Genomic DNA, 10,015 nt, shown 5'->3' with positions numbered 1-10,015 from the left:
GGGCGAGGAGGGGGCGGTGGAGGCCGTCCTCGGAAGGACGAAAACGCCACCGGGCAAAGGCTCGGTCGCGAATGCGAAGCAAGTCGTGGAGAATGCGTCGAGGTCTAAACAGCAGTATTCTGACAGTGGTTCGAAGGGTTCTGGTAAGCAAGGGGCGTCGAACGTGGCCGCGGTGGACGTAAACTCGGAGGCGAAGGGTGGCGAGCGCGCGGCCCAGCCGAACGATAGCCAGGATTCTCGTACGAATGTTAATAGATTATCTCTGAAAACTGTGCCTTGTAGTCCTAAGGATAACGGGGGAAAGTTTAACAGTCCGGACTTGGTCTCGAGCTGTTCGAATTCTAATCAAATCAGTACAAAGTCGCCGGACGTAGTTGGAAACAATCCAAAGGTTAATTTTCAGCCGAAGAACGTTCAAAAGACGCCCACGCTCTCGCGGGGCAGCGCCGCGAAAGCGCCCGCCACCCCCGTCAAACCGTTGAGCATTGCGTCCAAAGGAGGTGGCCTCGCGGAGAAGAAGAAGTCTCCGACCGGGGGTAACGCGAGTGCGATTAAATCGTTATCGGTGTCCGCGAAGGAATCGGCTTCGAGGGTCTCGCAGGCGAAACCGGGGGGGCAAAAGACGGAGGCGAAGGGCGGAGATTCGGGGGCGAAAACGAACCCGGGGGTGCAAAGGGCAGCGAGCAGCAAGTCGAACGTGGCCTCCCTCCAACAAAAATTCGAGGCGAATAAAAACGTAAACGCGGTCGCGTCACGGACGATACCGAGCGTGCACAAAGCGCAGCGCACAGTCGGTAAAACGACTGAAACGGCGAGTGTGAAGAAATAGAGCGGGTGGATGGAGCAGGAGGAAGAAGAAGATGAAGGAAAACTGGAAAGTGTTGTAGGATCTATTTCAAATATTCTAGTCTATCGATCGAATATTCGGATTGAAACGCGTAAACGCGAGAGATGTGTAACGATATATTTCCGTTCAAACGATATTTCTACGATGTTATTTTATTTAAAAAAAAAAAAATAAAAAAAAAAGAAAAAAAGACCAGCCACGTAAGGAAGTGGAGTCATAATAGTACAATGATCAATCGTTGGGTCGGGAAGCCGAGCGAAAGAACCGATTGATCGGAAATTACGCAAACTGTCAGAATACTGAGAGATTAGGTTGTATCGGGCGCAAAACCTGCGACGCAATATATTATCGTTGTAAATATAGTAGTTACTTAAAAATTCTAATATTTTTTGTAGAAATTATCCGTCAACGTTCGGATGTAACACGCGAAACATTAACGATCGTCGGGATATTTATCTTAAGAGCATTTTGTAAACGAAATAAGAAACAGAAATAAGCAACAATTATTTTCAAAAGTTTCACTCGATACCGCAAAAGGAACGCGTAAGAAATTATTGAATTCTGTGATAATACATGTAACGAGAGAATAATACAGAAACATCGTATCGTACATTATTATAAGTAGCAGATTATAGATGCGACCAAATCTATCATTTTATATATCGTATCGCGCGAAAAAAAAAAAAAAAAAAAACATTATGAAACTGGAGAATATAAATTAAATTTTCAAGAGGAGAAATTAGTTTCGAAAGGAATCCATATCCGAAGAAAAAGAAAATCTCTATGAAACAGTAGCTCTTTCCAAAGATTAACTAAGCATCGTCGTTAAAACATCGTGATTTTCGTGAATGCGATCGTACCTTTGAGATTCCTCTGCGAATCAAAATTTAGACGCGATTAGCTAACGATAAGAGAGCTTAAATGGTAGTAGTATGCTAGAGTTTTATGCTATGTTTGAAATCGAGGCAAAATTATTTCTACGATAAACGTATGTTAACGTATAACGAAGTAGAAATATTTTTGTTTAAAAACGCTATACGATCGTCCTTTTATTTTCGCACGATTCTTTGCATACAGTAAAATACGAATTTCGAACCTTCGGTGTTCGTTTGCTAGTTTTGCTAATATTTAACATCGTTAGATACGCAAAGAGACTAAGACGAATATTTATTTGACTGATCGATGTAAATATGTTTATAATGTAATAGATGTAAGTAACATTTTGTACAATGTACCTTCGTGCTCGCTAAGTTATAATTCGCGATCTACGCGTTTAAACGCATACATGCGACTTCAGCATTTAGCTTTTTCACGATATCTCGTTCGATCTGTTGTAAAGGGTGTAGTAAAATTCACCTGAATTAAAGGAGAAAAAAGAAAAGACGAAAAAAAATGGGTTTTATTGAACGATACAGTTGTAACATATTTTTGCATTTATTATTTCAACATAGCCATCTTTCGCGTATAAGTTTGTTCGCTTGTACGCCGCGATGTTTTAATTTATACAGTTCCTATGTACAGTCCTCTCGATATGTTGAAACAATTTAGGGACCGCAACTCAAGTTCAATAAAGCTTTATAATAATCATCCATTCTTCGAGCATCGTTTATAATCATTCACCGCTTTTCTTCTTTCGACAAAATGATGTCGTATGTATGACTCTAGTGTAAAGACAATCAGACGTTTTGCACAGCATACGACTGTAAAACGGAAAGTGAAAGCCCTTCGAGAAAACCTTGGCCGTTCCATAATCGTTTTAGTAAGATTTTTTTTTTTTTTTTAGGAAATACGATTCATTTTTAGATTTCATCGATTAGATTATAATTAGATTTGTTAAATGAAATTGTTTTTCAAAACTCACGACTTACAGCCTAATAGAATTAACAGACATGTTACATTGTCCGTTCAATACCAAAGATAAGTTACGTTCCACGTGTTAAAGGGCCAAGATATACGTTATCGTAACTACTTAAACGTTGTCTCATAACTTGTATATTTCCTAATGCATAGTAAAGTTACAATAAATTCTTTATTCCATGCATCCGTTTTATCCTTCATTAATGACGGATCAATGAAGAGGTAAGTAAATGATTAAATTATAATAATTAAATTTCATAATTTGTACATTCTTAAAAGTAATAGAAGATAGAAAGTAAAATTTTCAAAAAAATTTTTAAAAAAAATGTATATCATTTATTTGATTCAAAAAAAAAAAAAAGGATCAAACGATACAATTATATCGTTTATTATTTATCTTTAATACTGAGCATAAAGTAATGTTTTCTGTTATGAATGAAAAAAAGAGAATTTAAATCTTTGAATTAATTATAAATAAAAAATAAGGATATTAATAATTATATTTTGTAATAAATTTTTTTGTTTTTATTAAACAAATTACAAAGAAGACAATTTACAGAGAAAATACAAATAAATAATTTAAATTGTCAAAAATTTAAACTATAAAATATTTTGAGTGGAAGACTTTTTCTCCTCGTGTCATTTCCCTCCAATAGGATTTCATTGAGCAGACCGTAGCCTATAAAGAACGAATTTACTAATACGTTTATAATATTGTAAACATTATTGTGAAACAATTACGAATATACCATTTACTTTTATGTTATGCACATTCATGCAAAAATTTAATTTTAGAAAATAAGATTTATATTTTATTAAAAGAAATTACATTTTCCTATATTTAACGTATCATAATGAAATATTCAATTTTCATGATCATAAATTTACAAGTCACATAAGTGTTGAATTACACGTTTATTGATCGCTGTCAGTGACAATAATGTAAGAAACTTGTGAATGCTTCGTTGCCAAATGTTACTGAACTACCCCACAAACACTATGTATTTTCCTATATTAGAGTACGCTGTTGTGATTTGTCAAAGAAGCGATAACCTAACAGCTATATTGAATATTAGAAAAAATTTCGCATAAAATTTCTTACATGAAATTGTAAGAACTGTTGGTATTCGATAATTTATTTAAAGTTTTTCGTTTTTATTATAAAATAAAGTTTACGCAAATTTCGCGTAATGTTATAATTCAAATTTTTGTAGAATCGTTACACGACAAAAAATTAATCGTGCTTATTAGAATTTTATATTTTTATATGGTGAAAATGGCCCATGCTCCATTACCGAAACCTATTTGTAAACCGATAAATACGTCTAAGATGTGTCCATCTGATTTCACTACTACTTTATCTGATGTAAGTTTGACATTTACGATATTTATATATTTTATTACCTTATTGCATTTTATTTTATTATAGGTGTTACAATCGGACCCAGTAAAAAGATTGTTTAATCAACCAAATATTATTATTAAAACAATACCTTTAAAAATAAATACAAATTCTGGGTCAAACAATAATGGTTTCATGAATAAAATACATAATACAGATACAAATATAAATAAACCAAAGCAATCAGAATTATCTGTAATTCCTCTACAGACGAATCAAGAAGAAAATATAGAAGATAAAAATTTATTGCCTGCTAAGAAACAAGGTAAATCAGAAATCACATTAGTTCCTGTTAAAAGGGAAAAGAAACCTTGTGGTCATTATGAACCTTGTGAAAATATTATATGTGATGTGGCAGTACAACAATATGTAGATCGTGAAGGATCTTCACCCATGTTAGCTATTAATATAGAGGAAAGTGAAATAAATGCACCTGTTTCAAAACATTGTGCAAGTAAAATGTGTGATGCACTAAGCATCGATCATGATCGTTGTCGCAGAGCTGTGATAAGATTGAATAGGTGTAATCAGTCAACAGCTTGTGATATTTGTGGTATTACGCTAAAAACACAAAGATCTCGTATATATCATAAGAATTGTACAAGAAGAAATGAATATAGACATAATGAAACAAGTAGTGCTAAAATATTAAAAGAAAGAATGAGACAACGAGAAATTCAATTAATAGAAGCTTCTAAAATGAAAAAAAATGATTATACAGATCCAGTTATGGGATATAGTCTTGCAATGGAAACATTGAGAAATAACAAAGAATTGATTATTATTCCAAAATCAGTTCCCATAAAACAGCAACAACAACAACCACAACCACCATCAACACCAACAATTACTATAAATACTACAACACAAATCAATAATGTAAATAACGTTTTTGGAAAATTTTTACCTAGTATGCCAATTGTATTACCACAACAAAGTATAGTTCTTGGCAAAGCAGAATCTTCTAATGAAAATAATATAACTACTCCCATACAAATAGCTTTACCAGATACTTTAACTACATCGCTTATAACAACAACTAGTACAGTTCCTTTATCTCAAAATCATTATGTTACATTTACAACACAAACTAATCCACATTCAATACCAATAAGTGATATAATCTTGCCACAGTCGCAAATTGTGACAACACCCATTCAACCTAAACCACTCTTAACACCTATACGTGTTGTGCCTATAACTAATTTAATAACACAACCATCTTTATTACACCAAACACAGGGTATACCAAAGTTTTGTATTATGCCAGACAATACAATACCATCATTAACTATAACAAATCCACAATCTATTCAATGTCCAACACCTGTGCCAAAGGTTGAGTCTCCAAATGATGTGAAAACAACTTCTCAGAAAAAAAAAAAAACAATGATGAAAAAAAAACGCAAACTTAGAAAGAAAGATTTTAAATGTGATTATTGTCTTAAAAATTTTAGTACAGATTGGTATTTTAAAATGCATGTTGCTATGCATACAGGTGAAAAACGGTTTATCTGTAAAATATGTACACAATCATTTAATAATCGATATGACATGAAAAGACATATGTCAAATGATCATAACAGTGAAACTATTGCTTCTGATACATGTGTTCAGGAAGCTACTGAAGATTCACGTAAGTATTTTGATTGTAATATCATATATTTCTCTATTGATCATTTAAAGCATCACAAACAAAAGTATAAAAATATGAAACAGATATAGTAAAAATTTCTTCTGATGTTATAGAGCCAAAAATGAATCTAGATTCACATCAAGAAGTAAAAAAAGAGGATAAAACAAATGGATACATTAGCATGCCTACTCAAGACATTATGAAAAATATGAAAACAGAATTGTGTCATGAAGTATAAATCATTCCAATTTAAATAATTCATTAAAATTCATTAAAACAAATAATATTTAAAATTGAAAAAATATGTCTGTTATAAATTTTGAAGTTCACTTGTAAAAATATATGTAAAATGTGCTTAAACATTATATTTAATCAAATATTGATTTTTTGGTAGCAAATTTTATATTTAATTACAAAAATTCGAGTATATTGATATTTTTTCAATTAATACATTATATCTTATCCTTTATTTTAATTTCAATAAAATTAAAATAATTATTTTAATTTCAATAAAATTTCAATACAATTAAAATAATTTCAATAAAATTTCAATAAAATTAAAATAATTATTGTAATATTATAAATCCTATGGTATAATGATATGAATGATAAATCTTTTTACTATATTTGCTTTATTTAGAAAATATATAATAAAAATATTTTTATCAACATTATAAAGATATGTATTATAAAACTGAAAAAAGTTTATTTTTTAAATAAGAACTACTACAAGAATTGATAAACAAAAAAATTTAGATATAATTGTATATTATTAAATTCTAAACTGTGATATATGGCCATCTTTCCGCTATAACTTTTTTCACGTAAAAGTTTGTCGTTTTTAACATAAATTTAAGCACATTAAGAAATTTTTATATATTAAAATGAAATCACAATTATGCACGTGGACGAAAATATGATTACACATATCTTAAAATGCACAAAAAAAGAGAAATCATATGGTTTATATTTTAGAATCAGAAAATTTGTTATTAAATGTAAGAGTATTTTATACGGAAAAGAAGTTAAATGCCATTATTCTGATGTATAAATACATATAAGTTATATTGTGTTCCTTTTATTTTTAATTTAGTAGTTGTTTACTTAAAAGTATTCATTTACATAGGCTAAAATTTATGTACAATAGATATATTTATATACATTTTATTATTGAATCATCTTTTTTCAAAAAAAAAAATCTGATATATTCTTCAAAAAATTCATTTTTAGAAATAATATTAAATGCATAAGTACTTTTTTGTTTGATGAATTTAGTATGTAGAATAAGATGATAAAAAGCTAATTTGAGCTTTGAAATTTATTTTAATATATTTCTGAATGTTAATAAAAATGTAGATTAAAAATTTTACAAAAATATAAAGTTCCTTAATCAGGAAAATGAATATCATGTGCCTTCAAAATTTTAATGTTCCTTATATAAATAAATACAGTTAATTCATAAAAATAAATAATGATTATGGATAATATTGATTTAAATAATTTGTTTCATCATTTTAAACTGACAATAAAAAATATTAACAATTTTAGTGGAATCATGATTATGATGAATAATGATTAAAATATTTTTATTTGAAAATAAGATTATAAATGAAAATTATCTGTGCATTTAATATTACTAATTCTCAATGCACAAAAAATATAATAAAAAATAGAAGGAAATTTTGGAAATATCATTTGTGTTATGAAAATATATTTGTAATAGAGAATATTGAAAAACTTATTTTTGAAATAAAAATTACTAAAATGTTATGTTAAATATATCTTGAAAAAATATATCATAAAAAACTATTTGTTGTATTGTATTTACATAAAAGGTTTTAAAAATAAATCATTATTTAATATCAAAATTATTTATTCAAAATAGTTTTCTTTTTAAACAAAAAATATTAATCATGAATATATTTTATGAATGTTGAATAAATATAATGTTAACATTGCATAATGAAATTAATCAATTATTTCTTTAGGAATATAAGTTACATCTCTGTTTTATGTTGTATTTTTATTTTGATTCATATCCTGTCTAAAGCCTCTAACATTATTACACTATTTCCACGTATTACCTACAATAATAAAATGCATTTATTAAATCAACAGAAATTTAATTCTTCTTATTAAAAAATAAATTTTTATCTTACCACCATTCCAATATTGTTTTTAGTACCATCCTTACATTCTTCAATACTTTCATCTATAACCATGTTCATAAATGGATCAAATCCACGTAAAATTCCAATAACATGTCTTCCTCCATTTAATTTTACTAAAAAAAAAGATAAATTTCATGAATTACATATTAATATATTTGCAGTATTATTATTGCAATGATATATTATTTTATATATTAATATAATTTTATAATTAATAATATTTAATATGTATACTCACATGATAATTTTTTATCCATATATCTATAAAAAAAAATAAAATTTTATTATATTTTATTTTATTTGAAATATATATAAATTTAATATTCAATTTTAACATAACCTCTATGAACGAAAAAATTTACTTATAAACTTACTTTTTAAGTTCCGGAGGATGTGCTTTACTCATTTTTAAATTAGTATTTTATGTTTTACTTTTTAACTAAGAACGAATTAATATTTATATCAATTTCACTTGTTTCTTGACTTTATTCTCTTCTATTCAATGATAAAATTAGTGGTAAATATACCAAAACCATAACCAATGTATACAATAGAATATAAAATTAGTATTATAAAGAAAAGTGAGAGAAGGATAAAGATAGTATAAAAATTAAGGAATCAGCGCCATCTTCAAAATGAAACTCAATACACAAGAAGAGCAAATAAAGAAGATAAAATAAAAATTGATAGTACCATCTTTGAAGAATCAAAAATATTTCTTCAAAGATAAGATAAGATAGAGACAATTAAGAATTAAAAATCAGTATCATTTTTTAAATGTTAAAAACATCTTAAAAAACATTCAAGAAATGAAATTGAATCTTAATTCCTCAATTCTCTACTTTATCTGCTATATATTTGATACATATCTCATACTTTTATACATATATACTTTTTTATTTGTTTCTGAATATATGACACATAAATAAATAGAATTCTATTATTAAATATATAAACAAAATGTTAGAAAAAAAATTTGCTTTTGAAAATATAGCTATTTAAAGAGATAAGTTTAAAGTAAATATAAAATAAGTTTAATATATATTAAATTATTTATATAAATATTATTTAACTTTTAGAAAATTTTTATATATTACTTCTTTTAACATTATATTCTGTTAATATAAAATCTTAAAATTTGAAAACTTTGTCAGTGATAAAAAATGTAGAATTTTGAACATTCTAAAAAAAATTCACATGACATCTGCTTTCTAATTATATTCTCCTCTTACAAAATCATAAATTTAGAAAAAAATTTTGCTGCTTGAATATTCGATTTTGTATTAGGAAAATATAATTGGAAAAGAGATAGCATAAAAGATTTTTTTAATATTACAAGTTTTTGAATAAATTTTATATATTTGTTAAATACTTTTGTATTGTTTATTCATATTTTTTTTATAGATCTCATTTGCAATATTGTATATACATTTTTTATACATTTTTCTTAATTTTAAAAATATTTATCTTTACATACTCTCTAACGAGTGTCAATTTTTCTATATTAATTATCCTTCTATAACTTTGTTAGATTTAAAAAATTCATCTAATTTTATTATCTGAAATATTTTGTTAATTTTGATTAATATTAAACAATAAAAGTAAATGAATAGGAATTATCTTAAAAATATATATATATATATATACATCGTAGAACGATCATTTTTATTTTTCTTTCTCTATACTATACATGAAGTAAGTGTTACAATATAATATACATTTGACTCAACAAAACAATATAACGAGTATTTAATTTTGTCAATAGATTTTGGTCACTTTTTAAATTAAAATATTCCTATTGCATATGTATGTGCATAACATTTATACACGCGCATCGTAACATTTATGCACATTATACATGCGCATATAATCTCATTGTTTAACATATTACATGTATATTTTTGCAAGGTACTGTCAGTACAAAATATAAGTACATTCATATTTATAAAAGTACAACGTTTATTTGCCGTCGAAGAAATAATGTTTCTCTTAAAACATCTCGTAAAGTATCAGAGCAAGCAAGAATTTCGATAGTATAATTTTCATTTTAATTTCATCATAATTGAATTTTATTAAAAATTTTAAATTTCTATTTATTTTCT

The 10,015-nt window shown here is 27.3% G+C and overlaps 3 protein-coding genes and 1 long non-coding RNA gene across 5 annotated transcripts in view; 2 read left to right on the top strand and 2 right to left on the bottom strand.

Annotated features, from left to right (window-relative positions):
- LOC102672183 (disintegrin and metalloproteinase domain-containing protein 12) overlaps positions 1 to 2,436 on the top strand; it is a gene marked incomplete at its 5' end in the record, with an annotated part of 9,764 nt that extends 7,328 nt beyond the window's left edge. Inside the window, one exon of the mRNA XM_031511427.1 lies at positions 1 to 2,436. This exon is cut by the window's left edge and continues 231 nt beyond it. Coding sequence (XP_031367287.1) covers positions 1 to 829 — 829 coding nt within the window.
- Positions 2,437 to 3,272: 836 nt separating this feature from the next.
- Positions 3,273 to 6,239, top strand: LOC102680925. 2 transcript variants are annotated; one of them, XM_006608214.2, is made up of 4 exons: positions 3,273 to 3,814; positions 3,919 to 4,070; positions 4,134 to 5,742; positions 5,856 to 6,239. In XM_006608214.2, the coding sequence occupies exons 2-4, from the start codon at positions 3,972 to 3,974 to the stop codon at positions 5,978 to 5,980; spliced, it is 1,833 nt and encodes a 610-aa protein (XP_006608277.1). In that variant the 5' UTR covers positions 3,273 to 3,814; positions 3,919 to 3,971; the 3' UTR covers positions 5,981 to 6,239. The 2 variants fall into 2 exon arrangements, with proteins under 2 accessions (XP_006608277.1, XP_006608276.1); XM_006608213.2 differs by having other exon boundaries at positions 3,273 to 3,823.
- The window catches only part of LOC116185865, a 19,336-nt gene continuing 12,768 nt past the window's right edge, over positions 3,448 to 10,015 (bottom strand). The window contains exon 3 of the long non-coding RNA XR_004150767.1: positions 3,448 to 3,459. This is a non-coding gene — a long non-coding RNA (uncharacterized LOC116185865). The remainder of the gene's footprint in view (positions 3,460 to 10,015) is intronic.
- On the bottom strand, positions 7,753 to 8,334 carry LOC102680780 (probable small nuclear ribonucleoprotein G). The gene is made up of 4 exons (XM_006608212.2): positions 8,288 to 8,334; positions 8,152 to 8,174; positions 7,902 to 8,026; positions 7,753 to 7,826 (listed from the first exon to the last, which is right to left on the bottom strand). Exons 1-4 carry the CDS (start codon positions 8,317 to 8,319, stop codon positions 7,776 to 7,778), a joined length of 231 nt encoding a protein of 76 aa, XP_006608275.2. The 5' UTR covers positions 8,320 to 8,334; the 3' UTR covers positions 7,753 to 7,775.

Source organism: Apis dorsata, unplaced genomic scaffold, assembly GCF_000469605.1.
Source record: "Apis dorsata unplaced genomic scaffold, Apis dorsata 1.3 scaffold_29, whole genome shotgun sequence".
NCBI lineage: Eukaryota > Metazoa > Arthropoda > Insecta > Hymenoptera > Apidae > Apis > Apis dorsata.
Note: the sequence above shows the minus strand (reverse complement) of the source record. Positions and strands in the feature narration are given on the sequence as shown.

Excerpts from the sequence above, each read along its gene's own strand:
- LOC102680925 (XM_006608214.2), top strand. The coding sequence starts at position 3,972 with ATGGTGAAAATGGCCCATGCTCCATTACCGAAACCTATTTGTAAACCG. Across the intron at positions 4,071-4,133 it reads TCACTACTACTTTATCTGAT|GTGTTACAATCGGACCCAGT; the intron begins GTAAGTTTGACA and ends ATTTTATTATAG. Across the intron at positions 5,743-5,855 it reads GGAAGCTACTGAAGATTCAC|AGCCAAAAATGAATCTAGAT; the intron begins GTAAGTATTTTG and ends CTGATGTTATAG.
- LOC102680780 (XM_006608212.2), bottom strand. The coding sequence starts at position 8,319 with ATGAGTAAAGCACATCCTCCGGAACTTAAAAA. Across the intron at positions 8,175-8,287 it reads CATCCTCCGGAACTTAAAAA|ATATATGGATAAAAAATTAT; the intron begins GTAAGTTTATAA and ends TTTTTTTTATAG. Across the intron at positions 8,027-8,151 it reads TATGGATAAAAAATTATCAT|TAAAATTAAATGGAGGAAGA; the intron begins GTGAGTATACAT and ends CTTTTTTTTTAG.